The sequence below is a fragment of the Ursus americanus genome, chromosome 9 (assembly GCF_024610735.1).
Source record: "Ursus americanus isolate L20-20 chromosome 9, mUrsAme1.1.p, whole genome shotgun sequence".
NCBI lineage: Eukaryota > Metazoa > Chordata > Mammalia > Carnivora > Ursidae > Ursus > Ursus americanus.
In genome coordinates, this window is record NC_142135.1 from 35,286,273 (window position 1) to 35,306,301 (window position 20,029).

Consider the following 20,029-nt stretch of genomic DNA (forward strand, 5'->3'; position numbering starts at 1 on the left):
TTCTCAACCTTGGTGGCGCATTGGACTCACCTGGGGAGCTCTAAAAACAAATCATGGCCGGGCCCCACCCTCCAAGACTCTGACTTAATTGGTCTAGGGGCCTGGCAACGGAATTTTTAAAAGCGCCTCTGGGGGTCTACTGTACAGCAGGACTGGAGCTATTATCCTAGAACAGTGGTTCTCAAAGTGTGGTTCCTAGAGCAACACCGTCCGCATACCTTGGGAACTTATTAGAAATCAAATTCTCAGGCCCCAAACCTACTTCTTCAGAAACCCCAGGGATAGGGGCTAGTAATCTGTGTTTAGCAAGCCCTCCAGACGAGTCTGATGCATGTCCAAATTTGAGAGCCACTGTTCTAGAACAACAGATAACACATAGCACAACTATGATCAACATCATAACTAATTCAGATGTCCTCTCAGATGAGCGGCAATGCTGAAATAGGCCAGCCTCCCTCATGCTCTAAGCAGGTCCAGCATGTCAGAAGCTGCCCAAGTATACTGAGTTCCAACTTATTTAGCAAACCTTTATATAGAGCTTGTCCTGAGCCAAGAACTGTTCTAATTGCATTCCACTTATAACTCATTTAATCCCCATAACAACCCAGCTATTATTATTTTCTTGGTTTATAGCCAAAGGAACTGAAAACACAGAAAGGTTAAGTAACTTGCTCAAGGTCACACAGCAAATAAATGACAGAGCCAGTATTGGAACTGAAACAGTCTTTATTCGTTGTTTACCCAATAAAGTTTTTTGTTCCTTTAACCACTTTGCCATGGGGCCTGTCTATCAAGACAGATCCCTCATAGAAAAAAATTTTTTTAGCTTATCTGCCCATTGAGGCACATTTATTTCACCAGGGACAAAGCCATGGCCTAGTCTTTGAGATTTCATAAATACCGAAGGCCAACTATACACTCACTGAAGGTTTATAGCAACCATAACCTCTTACAATGTTTTAAAATAGAAAACCTGTTAAAAATTTGTATTTGTGTGGGGCGTGCACTAAAGATTTGAGGTAGAGTTAAAAATGGAAAGTTGTATGGAACTTAAGAGGAGGGGGGGGAAGGATGGGAGAGGCAGCACCCAAATGTTACCTCTGACATCACAGTGCCTGGAAAGGCCCTCTGCACAGGCCCTCGGCACACCAGCAGGAGGCGCTCTCAGCCCTAACACAGACACCTACCCCAAACTAAAGCTTCTATGGGGGAAAAAACACTTGAAATAACCATTGCTTAAATCAATGTAACCTTTCTGTTGCCTTTTTAACATTATTTTAACATTCCTGACTTCGTAATTATTATTGTTGTTATGGAAATTATTTCCTCTCACATACATTTCTGACCTCTGTTTATTTCACAACAGAAAGACTCTTCTCGTTTTCTGCCAAGAAAAAGCAAGATTGAGATGGCCAAAGTTGACTGTGTATTTGGGACCATAAAGGAAGAAGACCTTTGATGAGAAACTCTCACGTTTTTAAATGTCCTCTTGAGTTGTCTCCACAGTGAAAGAGCTTGGGGATTGAAAGTGGGCTGCCCACCACCAGTGGAAGAAATTTGACCCCTTCCCATTTTCTCTTGACATTAAGATGGACCGTATTCACCAAGGGTACTTCAGAACTCTGTGAATCTTAAGATTAAAAAGAAATATGAACCAAAGTTATACAGTTTGCTTTTAGTGACTCATAAATGACAAGTGGCAAATCCAAATCAATTAGTATAAGTTTGTTCTCTCCCCCCCCCCCCCCAGTCTAGTAGATGTTTACCTGGCTGGATGAAGTCTTCGATGTGTTCTGATACGACACGAATAACAGGCTCAGCATAAAACACTATAAATGTACTTGGGGTTAAGTTCTGAAGGCATGACTCATCACCTGCGGATAACGCGGCTCTGAGAAACGGAATCATTGAAAAAGAAATCGGGACTTCGCTGACCCATCTGCAGCACCGAGCAAGGAGGTGATGAAATACTAATTTCTTTCCTTACATAATTCTGAGCCTACCAGTAGGGGTGGACTCAAAGTAACGGGCTGCCCAGTTCTCTGTTTCTCCACTGATGTAATTGTATTTTCTCTTCAGAATATGAAATTCAGCTCAATAATCACATGCTATTTTGAATATTTTTATTTTGGAAAGCAACGGGGCCCTGCACTCAAAATCAGATACTATATAAGTCTCTTAGCTTTAAAACCATGGATATTTTTTTCTCTAGATTTTTCCTTATCTAGTTTCAGTTTATCATGATAATGAATGTAATTATATATGGAATTAAGACTGCAGTAAGGGAGAGGGACAGAGGAATCTATGTAATGTAATTAGATATAGTGCAATATTCTAATGTTCTTTTCTTACTGGATTGTGTAACTAATTATGTAATAAATATGAAACACATTCTGGTGAATATAAAGTTTACTGATGAAAATTCTGAGAATGATCTTTCTGAAGTGTAGAATCTATTTAAGCCCTGTAATGTTTATAAAGCAATGCCTCCAGACATAACTTCTAGTGCCATAAAGTTTTATATTTATATTTTAGGCAGTGGTAGGATGTTTTTGCGGGGTGGGGGTGGTATAGTAAACATCCCAAATCATCCATGGTGATGGTATTAATGGATTAGGATACATTTTCAGATTAAAATAGAAGTTTATCTACTATTTTGCCAATTTAAGAATAGTCCGTCAATTTCTTTTTAATTGCAAACACTTAAACTGTGTAAGGGCCTGTTGGAGACACTAGGGATGCAAAGAGAACTTGTATTTGGGGTGAGAAGGTGCATATATGAGATTGAAACATACCCAATTGCTGTTTTGTAGGTCAAAAATAGTTGAATGTTGTCGGTTTCATATGTTTCAACTTGATACCTGAGAGCTAGTAATCCCAGACAACACATGGTGGGTATCCAATGTGTAGTGTGGACCTGTGTGTCGGCGGAAGTTGGGGATCGTCAGAAAGGCCCATGGGGAAGTGAGACTTTGAAGAAGGAGTGGAGCCAAGTGGAGAAGAGATGGGGACACACATGTGAACGGCTAGGATATGCCCTAATGGAACAATGAGTGGGAAATGATGAGCAAACCCACTGTGTGCTGGCAAAGTTTTAGATTGGGGAGTAGTTAGGAGATAAAGCAAAGAGAGATGAGGGATCAGTACCTACGTATACACAAATGCAGCATTCCTTTTTTTATTTTTAGGATTTTATTTATTTATTTGACAGAGAGAGAAAGAGAAAACAGCAGAAGCACAAGTAGGGGGATCAGGAGAGGGAGAAGCAGACTCCCCGCTGAGCAGGGAGCCCGATGTGGGCTTCAATCCCAGGACCCCAAGATCATGACCTGAGCCGAAGGCAGACACTTAACCGACTGAACCACCCAGGCACCCCACAAATGCAACATTCCTATAAAATGAACAGAGCAGTTTGTCCCTTATTTTAAGATGGCAAAAACAGAAGGATTGTATTTAGTAGTTTTTTTTCCAAGACATAGAGATTATCATCGATATCAGAATACGAGAAGAAACAAGTGATGGCGTGCATTCCATAGTTTATACCATGAAGAAGAAAGGAACTGGGATAGCGGAAGACAAAACTCAAAACTTACTTTGTAAAATGACACATTCCTTAGCAGTTACGTGGGAGAAGAAAGAACCATTAGCCCCTTTGGGGATTATCGGGCCTATCTTTATTTAGAAGAAGTTGCGGGTTTGAATGACTTCTGGATCAAAACACTTCATCAGTGGTTAAAAAGTCTAAACTCCGACTGCCAGAGTGGCCTTCCCTACTGCAGGCTCCGAGAGAGGTCAGAAGTGGGCCCCCGTCTGTCCCGGGGGTGATGACCTCACTCTTGTGTGGTGCTGCAGGGTGGGACCTTCCCAGCAGCCTAGCCCCTCAGCCCGGGACAAGACATGAGCCAGTGTATGAACTTTGTAAAGGTAGGCAGCTACTGAAACCCTTCAGGTAACTTCTTAGTGGTGTGACATGGCTTCGGAAACCACCAGTGTGTGCTCTAGGCTACAGATTCACTCCATTTATATCTGCAAAACCGGCCCCCGGTCAGCCAGATTTTCTCCTGCGGCATCTGCTCTCACCAACACCACTTCTCCCCACTTCTAGACATATGTATGTGTTTCTATTGCTGTTCATGCTCCTAAAATTACTGGCATAAGCACCCGGCTCACAGGCCAACCCACGAGTGTGAAAAGTTCACAAAATAGAAGAAAAAAGGGCAGAGCTGATTCAATTGTGATTAGGCCCCCAGGGTCTGAACCCCTGTGGGTGCTCAGGAGGGAATCACGTGCAGGCTTTGTCTGAAGGACTGACGTGCTCCCTAAAGCCAGGTCTTGGTCTAGGTCCGTATGTGGTGAGCTCGTAGCTTGCACGCATCCCCATGTGGACACTTGGGAAGCAAACTTGATGCTACATATCTAAGTGAGAAATTACCTTAAGTTTGCCCTCAAAGTGAATTTGAGAAGAGCTGAGTAGTCCTGATTTGTGGAAAAACAAACAGACTCCAAGCCTCAGTGGGAAAATAATGGCCAAAGTAATCTTACGATACAAAACAAAGGAACACTCAGCAACGCAGGCAACTCTTCTTCTCCGGGTGCTTTTTAGTCCTCCCCCTGCCGTGTGTGGACCGAGGCTCACCGGGAGGACTGAGGCCAGGGGCCCATTTGGACTCTGGACTGTAGGAGACGGAGTGCCAGGTACTTCTCTCCTTCTTTAGGGTGGTCTCAATCCTGTCCTCGGGGATCCCAGAAAAAAAGTCAAGAAAAAGTTAGACATATTTTGGTGGCTTTTATCACCCCAAAATAAAGCATGCTGAGTTAGCCTAGAAAATGTATGGCTGGGGCGCCTGTGTGGCTCAGTTGGTTGGGCGGCTGACTCTTGATTTCGGCTCAGGTCACCATCTCAGGGTCCTGGGATCAGCCCCTCATTGGGCTCCATGCTTAGTGGGGAGTCTGCTTCAGGATTCTCTCTCCCTCTGCCCGCCCCCCTGAAATAAAAAGTCTTAAAAAAAAAAAAAAGGAAGTGTATACCTAACACCAATAATCCCTTAGAAGATGGTTTTCAGCCTTACCATTGTACTCTCCCCCCACTTTATTGAGGTATAATTCTACTTTGCTTATAAGTTACATTATAATAGCTATTTGTTGTATGCTTAAGAAGTCATATGTTGAACAGTTTTCCATATAAGAAAAATTAGAGCCATGGAAAAAGTCCATGGTGGGCTTGGCTCTTTGGTCTAGCCCTGTAACCCGTGTACTTTTCTGTAGGGCAAAGTCCTCAGCTCGCCAAATGGGCTTTGGTTGTGTAACATCTTGGAAGAGGTTAGACACTCAGTTGATTTAAAGGCACTGACCCTGGTGAATTTGCACCACTCCTGCACTGAATGTGGTTTCTGTCCCAGAAATGTGGGAACACAGAGTTGGCTGAACTTCCTAATGGCTTTTCCATCTGTCCACATGAGCTCTTATTTGATGGGTTCTGCGGTGCAGCCATTGTCTGGGGTGGAGGCGCCTGGAGCGACAGGCTGAAGCTGGGAGTGTGAGCTGGCTTTTCTGTGCACAGGCGTGCTCTTTCTTATTCGCACTGAAAACTAGTCCCCACAGAATGTCTGGGGAGGTCCCCGTCTTTGTATTGGGTCTAGTGTGCAGAGGAAGAGGTGATGGAAACCTACTGCCTCTGGGTCCCCCATCAGGGGCAGTTAGAATTTGATTTTCTGCAAAATGCTGAGCACAACAAGTGCAATGGCAGTTACGAAACAGACCTGTGGCACAGTCAACCACGTGGAGACGGGTTCTAGTCAAAACTCAACTGCCGCGCCTTTGCTTCACAACAGCTGGCGGGGCATGATGCTTTCCAGAGGCATCCGCCCCAGGACTGATAGGCACCATGTTAAGGGAGCAAATAGGAAGACTGCATATCAGGGGCTTTTTTTTTTTTCATGTAAGGGTTGAATACGTATCATAGCAGTTAAATCGAAGGTTTCTTACAGGTAACTGGGTTTGTATCAATTACGTATGTCGGTATTAGTTTCTCTTTTGCAATTAATTGTGGGTCGTTTGTGTCAAGATGTCTTCTTTTCCTTTGTTTTTCTTCTCTTATATCCTCTTTTCCCTTTTCATTGGTTAAAATTAAAACGGAAGTGACATGTGGGCTAGGTGTGATGATGAAGATGGGCTGAGATCTTAGTGAATTCGCTGTAGGAAAAAGGAAATCCTAGAACCTTCCTGTTCCAGTGTGGTAAGGACTTGTTACCTGGGACTCGTTACAAAATCCTGCTGGGTGATGTGACAAAAACAAACACAAAAGGCAACTAACGCCGTTTATTCGTGAGCGTGGAAGACGGGCACATAAAATATATTTTTGAGATTTATAAAAAATAAAAATCATTTGTGTTTTCTGATTCTGTTTGCCTTAAAACAAATGCATAGGCTAAGAGCAATTGGCATTACTTATCCACACCCCCCTTTTTTCCCCTATAAAAATGTCACAAGTTTCCTTTCTTGTTGGTCAGGAGTTTAAGTAAAAAAGATGTATTGGTCCAGTTGTATTGGCAGAAAATAGTTGTCACAGTAAAATAGCCTCGGGCTTTCTCCCGACTTGGGTGTCATAGGCTTGTAAAGGTGGAAATGAAAGCAAAGGCTCCGTGTTTTGAGAGGACAAGAGCAGAACTGAGGCAAGTTCTGATGAAGCTCTTTCCCTGGAGTATGTTTCAGGACCGAGAAGGAGAGGAGCTTTGCTTCTGTTGGAATGACCGCTAGGAGTTTATTTTGAGACTAATATGAGAGTCAAGATCCCTCTAAGCTGAAAATGTCTGTTCAGAGCGAGCCCCTGGAGTGAGCTAAGCGCCATTCCAGGGTTGAAGCGAACCCTTTAACAACACAGGTTGCTGGAACCAGCTGCTCATTTTCTGGACCGAGCAGACATTACAGAGTCCTCTGGGACCGGCATGAACCCTTCCTTAGCTTCTCCTTTGCCCACACACTGAACAAACCCTGAACTAGTATGGTCTCTAAGGAGTGGCAATATTAGTAGGTTGGGAAGGAAATTTAGGGCCAGAAAGGAAAGGAGAAAAGGTCAGGATAGCCTGGACTATGCGCTTTTCCGTATTATCTCCTCTTGGCTTTCCTTGCTCGCTTCTGAAAGAAAAAAAAAGAAAGAGAAATTATAAACCTATTGACTTCTAGTTTCTAGTGCTTGTTTTGAAGTATAAAATAAATGATCGATATGTGGACATTACCATTTCTTATGCGTTCTGGAGAGTTTTTATTGACTTTGCGAATGACATACAGCAGTGTTCTTTGGGAGATCGTTTCTTAGGTTCCCCCCATAATCCCTATATGCCAAGTAAGATATGGCTTCCACATGCCTAAGAGCTCCTATCTCATTACTCAATGACTGAAGCCTGGTGGTCACGGGTCTCACCAATCGCTTTTAAAGGCTTTGCAAAACAATGCATTTGCTTAAACCTTTGCAAAAGGTATTTCCTTACTAAGGATCCCTTCCTTAACTTTTGGAAGGGAGGCTCAGTCAGGGCTAAGCACTATATATGTTCCCATCACATACTTTAGTTAGCCTAATACATGTGTGAAAATCCGTGTGGTTCTGGCATGTGCGGGTAAGTGCAAAGAAAAACAACAAATGAGTGTTGCAGTGAGGAGCCAAGTTCTCTTCTTTCCAGGGATCTCTTAGTAACTCTCGAAATTCAAGATCTAAGACAAACGTTTACTTTGCAATTAATAAAGGGAGAGAGACCCCTTTCTGAAGGTTTTGCTTGCATACTTAATTTCTAGTTGTGTTGGTTGGTGGAGGGACAGATTATCCTCCTAGACTCCAAATTTTTTCCTCAGTGTTGCAGATACGATGCCTGGCACACATGCACGCTTCATTTTTTTTCTGGTGGTTTAAATGTTTAAACTGTTGGGGAACCGAAATAAATCTAACTCTGGTTTAGATAAATATACGCTACTTGTCTTATACCCTGCAACTTATTCATTCCATGGTTAAGCCTTGGGAACCTGCAGTGTTGTTAAAAAACACCTGATTCTGCCTACCCGGGGTGAGAGATGGGACGCCCACGGAAGCAACACTTCCGGGAGCATGTCTCCCTCTGATGGTCATTTGTTGGTACTACAAAAACCAACCTGGAACAGTAGTAAAGCTCAAAAACGGGTAGAAATCCCTCGTCCTTTGTAGGTATGGTGTTTTTTGTTGTTGTTGTTGTTGTTGTTGTTGTTGTTGTTGTTTAGAGAGGGAGGGGGAGAGGGAAAGAGAGAATCTTAAGCAGGCTCCACACCCAGCATGGAGCCCAACGCGGGGCTCAGTCTCACAACCCCGAGATCATGACCTGAGCCGAAATCAAGAGTCAGACACTTAACCACCCAGGCACCCCGGTATGGTGTGTTTTTAAAGCGCTTTCCCATTCCAACACATCCCTTTTCTACAGGGACATTGGTTACACTGGGATGGTTGCTGGATCACTCTGAGTCCCTTCTGATAAATGTTCAATTCTGTTTTTGAAAACCCTTTCTGCATTCTTTAAGACAGGATAGTAATATATAATCAGTCTAGCCCAAACTCCTTTTTTCCCTAACCAGAAAAAAAACCACCTAAAAGAAAATCCTACCCCAAGCAAATGTTTTCTACCATCCATTCATTCATTCACTCGCTCAGTTGTATCTGACACAGGGGTTCTCAATCCTGCACGTCGGCTGCATATTGGAATTCCCTGAGCAGCTTTTAAAAATACAGATGCCAGGGGCGCCTGGGTGGCGCAGTCGTTAAGCGTCTGCCTTTGGCTCAGGGCGTGATCCCGGGGTTCTGGGATCGAGCCCCACATCGGGCTCCTCTGCTGGGAGCCTGCTTCTTCCTCTCCCACTCCCCCAGCTTGTGTTCCCTCTCTCACTGGCTGTCTCTCTCTAATAAATAAATAAAATCCAGGGGCGCCTGGGTGGCACAGCGGTTAAGCGTCTGCCTTCGGCTCAGGGCGTGATCCCGGCGTTCTGGGATCGAGCCCCACATCAGGCTCTTCCGCTATGAGCCTGCTTCTTCCTCTCCCACTCCCCCTGCTTGTGTTCCCTCTCTCGCTGGCTGTCTCTGTCTCTGTCAAATAAATAAATAAAATCTTTAAAAATAAATAAATAAATAAATAAATAAATAAATAAAATCCAAAAAAAAAAAAAAAATACGGATGCCGGGGCCGTACTTCAAAACAATTCTTACTTGGTGTTGACTAGGACCTGGGTGTTGATATTTTTAGGCTCCTGTGGTGACTAATGTACTGCCAGGGCTGACAACTACTAAGGTCATATTCTTGAGCACCTAGTACATGCTATTCGTTGTGGTAGTACAAAGGATTCGATGGTAGGGACACAACTGGGCCACACTGACCTCCTCCTTCTCTTTCTCCTCTTCTCCTCCTCCTCCTTCTCCGGTAGGCTCCATGCCCAATGTGGGCCTTGAACTCAGGACCTTGAGATCAAGAGTCGCATGCTCTACTGACTGAGCCAGCCGGGCGCCCCCACACTGACCTTCTGACATCACCATTCCCAGGCTACACATACTATCCCCTCATCTGGAACACTGCCCTTGCTCATTGCATAAATGACTCTTCCTCATCCTTTGCGTCTCAGATACAATATCACTTCTTCAAAGGCATTGCTGCCCTTCTACCTAAATTAGGTCCCACATTATTTGCTTTTATGTAGCGTCTCTTCTCTCTTCCTTCATAACACTTATCCCAGTTGTAATTACAGGTATTCCTCCCCAATGGAAGGCTCGCAATCAGAACCTGGGACCAAACAGATTTTGGTATTGAGGAAGAAGAGGCAGATATCCCTGAAGGGAATGGAGTTTGAGCTTCAGGATGCCCTGTAGTGGGCTGAATAACATCCCCTCAAAGATGTCCATGTCTTAATCCCCAGAACCTGTGACTATGTTACCTTGCATGGTAAAAAGGACTTTGCAGATGTGATTAAGTTAAAGACCTTGAGATGGAGAGATTCAGGGTTATCAAGGTGTGCCCAGTACAATCCAAGTTTCCTTATAATGAGGCAAGAGGGTCAAAGTTAGAGAAGATGCAAGAGTGAAAGCAAAGGTCAGAAGGAGAAATGATGCTACATTGATGGTTTTGAGGCTGGAGGAAGGGGCTACGAGCCACACAAAATGGGCAGCCTCTGGAAGCTGGAGAGGGGAAGGAAATGGATTCTCTCTAGAGCCTCCAGAAGAACGCAGTCTTGCCGACATTTTGACTGTAGCCCGGTGAAACTGATTTTGGACTTCTGACCTCCTGAACTATAAAATGACGAATTAGTGTTGTTTTAGGTCATTAAGTCTGTGGTAATTTGTTACAGGGACAATAGGGAACTAATACAGCCCACCTCTCTCTTGTACAGTTGCTTCCAAGACCCTGGAAGTATGTTCACATGGTCAAATGTTTCTGTAAAGCTTGCAGAATTAATATATTTTAACTACAATAAAGACTGCCGTCTCTTTCTGCTCAGATTTCCCAAGGCTCTCTTCTCTGGTTGAGTAGCATTGGAGTTAATACAGATTTTTGGGGGCTCTTGCTAGCAGAAATGCAGTTGGGAATACTCTGGTTTGCATTTAATGGGATACGTTCATGTGGTTCTCGGTCACATGCAGCATTACTGCTGACGTGCAGGAATGGCTTCTCCTGCACTCCTAACGACCGATGTGCTGAAGTCCCCAGGTGCGCTGACACGGAAGAGTCACAGAACATGTGTAGAGTACATCTCACTCCCTTAATCTCGTCGGAGAACAAAGCTGTCTGCAGAGTGCCTGCATTTTTTCATATCAAACAAAAGCAGTAATTCACAAAGGGTAAGAAATATGTTTGAATAGAAGTAATAAATAGGCTCCTAGATTGTTTGGTAAGCCAATTAATGAAGAGAAGTGCATCCTACCAGCACATCTGGAAAAGGCTTAGATTCTTTGTAGATTTGACACAATTTATGGGCGTCAATGAAGATATTATAAACTCAACCCAAACCACAAGGAAGACATCCATGACAAATTGGTTAATAAAAGTCATTCATTCAGAGAGTTCTTAATACTTATGATTAGCCACTTCACCAGAAAATGTGAAATGCCCTGAAATCATAATTCTTTTTTTCTTTTCAAGTAGGCTCCATGTCCAATGTCTTTAACTAATGACCCTGAGATGAGGTGTTAGATGCCTCACCGACCGAGCCACCCGGGCGCCCCCTGAAATCATAATTCTTATGTGAAAGAAATTTGAGAGAGATTCTCTTGAATTTGACAATCATCCTAAACACTCACATGGCTTTACGAAGAACAAACTGTTAGACTGAATAATAGCTCTTGAGTGGATGGGCACGAGACATCCCGGAGGATGGCCTGGTTAGGCAAGTGGTGCTAGAATTCAGAGAAGGGATGATCACTGTGCAGAGGAAGTCTGTAGAAACAGAGCTAGTAAATATATATATAATTAATTAGCTAATTAATTAATTTTCTGTAACTTCCACCACCCCACTACCCACCACACTTTTAGTGAGTTTTGGCTGGGGATACATGCAGCATTTAGTCCAGAAATCCTAAAAAATGGGATGTAAATATCCAAACCATTAAAAAAAAAACTTTGCATCATATTTTAGAATTAGAGCAGTCAGTTACCATTATGAATGTGTCCGTGTGGGTTATATATTAGCCTTACCTCGAGGCCAGTGACTATTAATTGATGCCTACAGCTTTTAATAAAATGGTTCTTGCTTTGAAGCCTTCATTTAGCTGAGGGGGTGGGATGTATATTTAGAAAAGGATGTGAATAGTGCAAAATGCTCCTGGACTCAAGTCGGAAAAACCTCTTCCTAGGCTGTCATTCTCTTCTCCCCACGCGCAGGTTCGGTCCTTTCCCAAATTCAGAGCAGGTTCATTCTGCTTCCAGCTCTGGGCAAGCCGAGCAGCCGCGCGGGCCTCCCGCCTCCAGGGGGAGTGCTGTCCAACGCGGCGTGAGGCCGCTCTAGCCCAGGGGGAGAGCCGCCTGTCTCTATGGCCCGCCCTTCTCCTTCTCTCAGCCTGCTGCCGTCGCCGCTGCCTTCTCTGCTCGGCCGTATCGAAGGTACCTGGGCCGGGGCCCGTGGGTGGCCCCAGGACTGAACCGCTGACACCTCCCCTAACGGCCCAGACGCACCGGAGAGGCCCGGGCCGGAGCCTGGCCGAGGGGCCAGGGGTCGGGGGGAGAGGCCGCCCGGAGCCCCCGCACCTACTCGGCGGCCGGAGGGAGCCCGATCGGGCGTCGCGCGTGCGGAGTGGCTTCCCCCTAGGGCTGTGCCGTTCGTCAGGGCTAGGAAAAGACCTGCGAGGGTTCTTGTTTGTTTTTGCGGGTAAAGGCCGTGGTCGTCCGCAGGAGTGGGCCAGCCCGGGTTTGCGGGCCGCCGCGGGCGGGCCCAGGGCGGAACGGGGCGGGGCGCGCTCGCGGTTAATCGGGAGGTCTGAGCCGCAGCCCTCCGCTGGCATTTGGTTGTAGCGCCCGGACCGAGTGTGTGCTTTCGCGGCAGGAACACCGCTGTACGTGGCGGATCGTAAGGAACCCGCAGTCTAGGTGTAAACAGCTGTTGCGGTGCGACTGAACAGTCCAGAATGGCACATAGCCCCGTGTTTAAATAGCCATTTGCCTCTTAATGTGCAATGCTAGGAAACGGGTGGTTAGGTTTTCCAATACAGAGCCCTGCCTCGAGGAAAAGATACATTTATTCTTTAAAATTGGCTACTGAACACAACTGGGGGGGGTACTATACCATTGAATAATGACACCTCTCACTCTTAAAAAAAATAGCAGTGGTACCAAGAAGCTCCTAGTTTAAACAGCTGTAATATTAGTGGTATAGGAATTATAGTAATAACTATTTTCAGTGCTTACTCTGTGTCAGACATGGTGCTGAGTGTTTGAAATACCTAATACCTCTATTTAATCCTTACAGCAACCCTGTGAGGTACCATTGCCATTTTACAGACAAGGAAACTGAGCACGGAGAGTCTGAGTTAACTTGTCGAAGGTCAGACAGCTAGCGGAGGGTGAGCTGGGATTTGAGCAGCATCTGCCTTACTTCAGTGTTCTTGGTTCTTTTACCTGTCCATACGTGTTCTAGAGATTTTTGTTTGTTTAATTTGATTTGTAGCCTGAACTGATTTCTCTCAGGCTTAATTTTCATGGCTATATGCAAGAGCCCTATACCAACTCCTTTTTCGTTTTTAAGGAGTTTAATGAGAAAAATGTTTGCTCATTACAGATTATAGTGGATTATAAAGTAAGCTTGGACTAAGGCCCTCACCACTACCAATGCAGTTTGATTTGAAATAGAGTTGGGTTTATCTGGTTGTTTGTATGCTTCATCACTATTCTTCATTATTTGTGTTTTGATACCATTGTTATTGAGTTCACTTTGCCTTTACAATATTAAGACAGTAGTGCTAAAGGGAAATGAAAGATTTTTCAATGACAGTAAATTAGTATCTTACTGGATGTAGGAAAGGCCCTGGAGAGAGACTGAAGTAAAAAGGAATGAAGAGATTTTTGGCCTGTTGTTTAGAGCAAATTGAGTTACTGTGAAGCATAAAGAATTTCCATGGTTCCTATGAACATCATAAGGGAAGTCCTATTTCCCAGGAGAAAGAGGTTGGATACTAGAGTCTCCCAAATTTCTTAGCCTTATCAGGGTATAAGAGTTAGCATATTCAACATTCTTGTAGCAAATGTATATTGCCTGCCATGGCCAGGCACTGTTCTACACACTGGGGATGGAAGGGTGGGGGAAAAAAATCTTTGTCTTCATGGAGCAAACTTTCCACTGGAAGAATGTGAGAGTGGGTACAATAAACAAAATAATTTGAAAAAATTAAAATATATCCAGTCAGATGGTAACTGTTGCTAAGAAGAAAAATAAAGCAGCTAAGGGGGATGTGGTTTTAAAATAAGGAACAGTGTCATGAAGAAGATTCTTGAACAAAGCTGGAGGGAGTGAAGGACAGTCATGGAGCTATCTAGGGGAAGAGTATACCAGGCAGGTGCAGAAGCCCAGAGACTGCCAGTCTTACTGGAGGACCAGCAAGGAGGCCAGCAGGTTTGAGCAGAGTAAGGGAGGGCAGAGTGGGAGTCTGAGAGCTGACTGGTCCTGGTAAAGACCTTGGCTTTTTCTCTGGGTGGGTGGAAGGTTTTGAGCAGAGGAGTTGGGGGATCTGACTTAACATTTTTAAGGAGTCGCTCTGGCTGCTGCGTTCAGAATCAACTGTGGGGGCAAGGATGGAAGAGGGGAGACTGGTTAGGAGGTTGGTTCAGGAATCCCAAGTGAAAGGTGATGGAGGCTTAGACCAGCTTGTAGCTGCCAGGATTTACTGATGGATTGGATGTGGAGTGTAGGGGTAAAAGCATGAAGCATGACTCCAAGGCCTTTTGTCTGCTGTTGGAAGGATGGATTTGTTATTTACTGAGATGGGGAAGATTTAAGGATGGAGAGATAAGGGGAGGTGGGTGGAGTGGGTATTATGAGTTAGTTCTAGGTGTGTCAGGTTTGAGATGCCTGTTCACGTGGGGTTATATGAGACTGGAATTGATGGGAAAGATTCCAACTTCAAATAGAAATTTGGGAATTATTAACAAGTAGATAGTATTTAAAACCATGAGATTTTATGAGATCTGGTCTAAAGGATCAAGGATTGAGCTCTAGGCTTTCCATGTTCAATGGTTGGAGAGATTAAGAACCTCAAAGTCTGAGGAGGAAAAAAAGCCTTTGAAGGTAGTAATGTGGAGTGCTGGAAGCCAAGTGAAGAGAGTGTTTCAGGAAGGAGAAAGTGATCATCTGTGTCTGCTCCTGCTCAGTTGACAAGTCATGTAAGATGAGGACTGTGAAATGGCCATTGGATTTAGCAATGTGAAGGTCCTCGGTAACCATGCAAGAGCACTTTCAGGAGAATATTGGGTGAGAAAACCTGGGCTAAAACCTGGTTTTACAGAGCGAGTAGGAGAGGAATTGGAATCTACAAGTATAGACAACTCTTCAGAAAAAGTTAGCTGTAAATTTTTCATATATGAATTATTTAAAAGCACTGTAGTCATTTTCATAGTGACTAATTTTATTTCCAGCTTCACCTGCTTAGCAACTAGACTTGGATTATTTTATCAATGACTGGTGAAGTAAATAATTATACTACTAGTACTGATAATGTATTATTAACCTTCAAAACCAATACACCAGGAAGCTTGTCCTTTATATAACGTATTTCAGGACTCATGAAAGTGCTTGAATGGAGTGTGTTCTTTTGCCACTTTGTTCTTACCTCAGGTTAAAAAATTAAACTTACAAGCGTTACAAGCTGTGCATTTAGAAACAAAAATACACTCCAGAAATTGAGAACTAGGATTTATTTTGAAGTATGCTATCTCAGTAGTAGTAAGAACTGACTGTGCTGATATACATCATTTCTGTTAAAAGAATTAATTCATAAGTGCAAAACTACACTTCTGTTACTTATAAAGTGTGAAGACTAATACCTCATTGCAAATAAATAATAGAAGACGGCGTGGTTTAAAAAGGGGGTTAAATGTAAAAACAAAAAGCAAAAACAAAAAGAGTGCAATTTTTATTTAGGGACATAAGCTTAGGTTCTTGTGTTTACCCGGAGTAGGTTAATGCCCAAATACAAATACAAACTAATCAGTGAGATACACAGCATGTGGCCGATTTACACCATCTTAGCTGTGGATATAAGCTCTTTCCATGATCCTGTGTACTGTTTCCATAGTAGGTACAGCTCTGTGTTGTAAAGATTTAGAGTGATTAAAATATTTCAAAGTTTAGTGTTATAGCTACTAATTTTTTAATCCATTAATTTTATCTGGAAGATGACAGGTCCTTCAATCTTTTTTTTTCACTTGAGGGAAGTGTTTTCTTAAGTTTGTGCCTTTTTTTGTTTTGTTTTTTCATTTTTTTCCTGTGGGGATTTTTCATGGGTTGGCTCTGGTTTCTAGTTGTATTAATTGTGTCACACATCCTGAACTTTTTTCTTTTCTTTTGCATCGCTTCTTAAGCAGGCCTTTCTGTCCCAGATTTTATTTTCTGCAGTCATTTGTTCTGTTTCTTACTGCTTACAATTTGGATTTTAAATTTCTTTTATGTTTTTACTTAATTTACAGTTTTGTTTTATCCCAGTCTCCTTCTAATACTATTTTTTTCCTCACCCTGAGTTCTTAATTTTTTGTATATTCCTAAAGCGCATTTTTTTCTGGATTTCTTTTTCAATCTTATTGTAAATAATTTTCAGTGGTATGCTTTTCTTCACGGAGAGAACCTCTTCTCTTCTGGTGCAGAATTTTTCATTGACTCCATATTGACTTTGTTTTATTATTCATCCTTTAAAAATGAAAGAACTTTTGAGATTGTCACTATACTATTGAATTGTCATGCCAAATTTGCTTAGTACCGTTCTACTAAAGACTTTTTCTAGATTTCTTACAAGGAAAATAATTAGAGAATTGGACTATATGCAGGCATTCCATAAAGAACTCTGTTGTGGTGTTGACAAAGGATTTACCTATTTAAAATAATTTTTGCTATTATTAAAACTTAAGTTTATAGTTATGTCTTTGTAATAAAGTCCCTTTTTTATGAACCAAGAAGTAGACGTGAGAATAATCAACTTAAACTTTATGTATAAAAATAGAATCAGTGACAAAGGAACAGCTAATTTCCAGATTAAGGGATGCTTGTTCCTTTTTCTTCCAGCTTTATTGAGGTATTAGTGACAAATAAAATTGTATATATTTAGGTTGCACAACATGATTTTTTAAGGGGTACAATGTGATGATTTAGTATTCTTATACACTGTGTAATGTTTACCACAATCAGGTTAATTAGCACATCCATGACCTCACATAGTTACCTTTGTGTGTGTGTGTTGCAACACTTAAGATCTACTCAGCAAATTTCAAGTATACAATACAGTATTACTATAATCACTGTACTGTTCATTAGAACTTCAGAGCTTAGTCATCTAACTGAAAGTTCGTACATTTTGACCAACTTCACTTCCTCCACCCTTCAGTCCCAGGCAACCGCCATTCTGTTTTCTGGTTCTATGAATTAGGCTTTTTAAAATTCCACATATAAATAAGATCATACAATATTTGTCTTTTTGTGTCTGGCTTATTTCACTTAGCATAATGTCCTCCATGTTTAATTATGGTATTGTAAATAGCAGGATTTCCTCCTTTTTTATATCTAAATAGTATTCCATTATATATACACACACACGCACACACACACACACACACATACATATACACACACACACACCACATCTTCATCTTCTGTATTATTTAGCTGTCAGCTGACACTTAGGTTATTTCCAAATTTTGGCTGTTGTGAATAATGCTACAATGAACATGCAGATATCTCTTTGAGAGAGTGATTTTATTTCCTTTGGTGACATACCCAGAATTGGGAACTTGTTCTAGTTTTAGTGCTGTTCAGGTTTTCTGAAGCTTCTCTTTGTTCACTAAGATCGTTTGCAATTCCTCCAAGACAGTGTTTAGAAACCTTAAATACTGGGGCGCCTGGGTGGCACAGCGGTTAAGCGTCTGCCTTCTGCTCAGGGCGTGATCCCGGCGTTATGGGATCGAGCCCCACATCAGGCTCCTCCGCTATGAGCCTGCTTCTTCCTCTCCCTGTCCCCCTGCTTGTGTTCCCTCTCTCGCTGGCTGTCTCTATCTCTGTTGAATAAATAAATAAAATCTTTAAAAAAAAAAATAGAAACCTTAAATACTTATTATCTTTATCGTCAGTAATCATTAGAGAAACAAAACAATTCTAAGACTAAAACATGTCAAATAAATAGTAGAAATATACCCATTTGATTAAAAAATGGACAATTTGTTGTCTCTAGCTCTTTCATGTAACCATAAACACATATATACCAAAGAAATACTGGTATTTGTATGTATTCGATAAGCTATCCAATAAGTAGTACTTTTTTTTCCCCTGAAAGTTTGTGCCTCTTAATCTCCTTCACCTAATTTGCCCATTTCCCCTTTCCCCATCCCCACAGGCAACTAACAGTTTGTTTTCTGTATTTATGAATCTGTTTCTGTTTGTTTTAGATTCCGCATATAAGTGAAATCATATGGTATTTGTCTTTCTTTGTCTGATTTATTTCACTTAGCATAATACCCTCTAGGTCTATCCATGTTGTTGCAAATGACAAGATCTCATTCTTTTTAATAGCCAAGTAATATTCCAGTGTGTGTGTGTGTGTGTGTGTGTGTGTGTGTATAAAACTTTATTTATAAAAATAAATCAGTGACAAAGGAACTGTGTGTGTGTGTGTGTTTATCCATTTATCTATGGATAAACACTTGTGTTGCTTCCATATCTTAGCTGTTGTAAATAATGTAAATAATGCTTTAATAAACATAGGGGTGCATATTATCTTTTCAAATTAGTGTCTTTCTTTTCTTTGGTTAAATACCTAGTAGTGAAATCCCTGGATTGTATGGTATTCCTACTTTTAATTTTTTGAGGAACTGCCATACTGTTTTCCATGGTGGCTGCACCAATTCCCATTCCCCCCAGCAGTGCCGGAGGGTTCCCTTTTCTCTGTGTCCTTGCCAACACTTGTTATCGCTTGTCTTTTTGTGACTAGCTATTTTGACTGGTGTGAGGTCATAGCTCATTGTTTTGATTTACATTTCGCTGATGATTAGTGTTGTTGAGCAGCTTTTCATGATCTGTCTCTGGCCGTCTGTAGTCTTTGGAAAAATGTCTGTTCAGCTTCTTTGCCCATTTTTAAACTGGATTATTTGTCTTTGGTGTTGAGTTCTGTAAGTTCTATATATATTCTGGATATTAACCCAGTATTGGGTATATCATTTGCAAATACCCTCTCCCATTCAGTAGGTTGCCTTTTGTTTTGTCGATGGTTTCCTGTGCAAAAGCTTTTTATTTTGATGTAATCCCAATAGCTTATTTTTCTTTTTTGTTTCCCCTGCCTGAGGAGACATATCCATAAATATGTTGCTAAGTACTAATAAGTAGTACTTTTCATAAATTTCTGAATATAATCACTTAAAAGATATGTGCACAATGTTATTTAGGGATGGTAGCAAGTCAGTCAGAAATAACTCCAAGAATACAGTTTATTTAGCTACCTTTTCCACGTTGGGTCTTTATGAGACTACTTGGCTGTATTTTACTTTTTAAACTAAATATATTAAAATTAGCCAAATAACCTATGTATTTTCTCTTACTAATTACAATGTCTTTTTTTCCTTTACTCTAAGTTTCATTTTGTTTTTTAAGTAGGCTCCACACCCAGCATGGTGCCCAGTGTGGGGCCTGAATTCAGAACCTTGAGATCAAGAGTCAGACACTTAACCGACTGAGGCATCCAGGCGCCCCAAATTAAGTTTAATGTTAAAATGTTCCGAGTGTGACATTGTTGGAAGAGTTTGGTCATTTGTAACTTTGGTGGCATTTTTAGTCCTAAAGTTAAGTCAGTCACTTTTTATCCCAATTGCCAAATAGTACTGCTTCTTTCATTAAAGTCTTTCTCTGCCCCTTCCCCATCTTTTTCTGTGTTTTGCCTGTTGACTGTTATGTTGATTTTTTTCTTAAAAAGCAAAATCAGAGTATCTTTTCAACTTGTTCTCTGGGTTATCTCCGTGGTCAGTTCCTAGAATTTACTCAGCTCTCAGTCAGCATCCAATTCCTTGTGCTGTTTGTTCCATTTAAATGCGGGATTTCTTAGGCTTTAATTCATCTCATTCTTGAAGCGAGTTAGATATCATCACACCCCACCCTTCCTTGGACCTTTGTCTTTCTCTGAAACATGTAACAAAAACAATATTTTTTCCTTCTTAGAAAGCACATACAGCATGTGTGACAGGCACATATAGCAGTAGGTTAGTTATCAAGTAGCAATGACCACTTTAGGTTCTGTGTTAAATATTTGGCTCTAAGTAACAGAAAACCTGATTTAAACTGTCTTAATAAAAAAGGGACT

At 41.9% G+C, this 20,029-nt stretch overlaps 2 protein-coding genes across 7 annotated transcripts in view; both read left to right on the plus strand.

Moving 5' to 3' along the window:
• Positions 1–2,504, plus strand: part of SNX31 (sorting nexin 31) — a 64,006-nt gene extending 61,502 nt beyond the window's left edge. The window contains exon 14 of the mRNA XM_045805858.2: positions 1,367–2,504. Coding sequence (XP_045661814.2) covers positions 1,367–1,459 — 93 coding nt within the window. The 3' untranslated portion in view covers positions 1,460–2,504. The remainder of the gene's footprint in view (positions 1–1,366) is intronic.
• Positions 2,505–11,988: 9,484 nt separating this feature from the next.
• ANKRD46 (ankyrin repeat domain 46) overlaps positions 11,989–20,029 on the plus strand; it is a 219,115-nt gene continuing 211,074 nt past the window's right edge. For all 6 annotated transcript variants that reach the window (XR_015725785.1, XR_006781093.2, XR_015725786.1 and 3 more), the window contains exon 1: positions 11,989–12,095. The gene's annotated coding sequence lies outside the window, so the exon portion shown is untranslated. The remainder of the gene's footprint in view (positions 12,096–20,029) is intronic.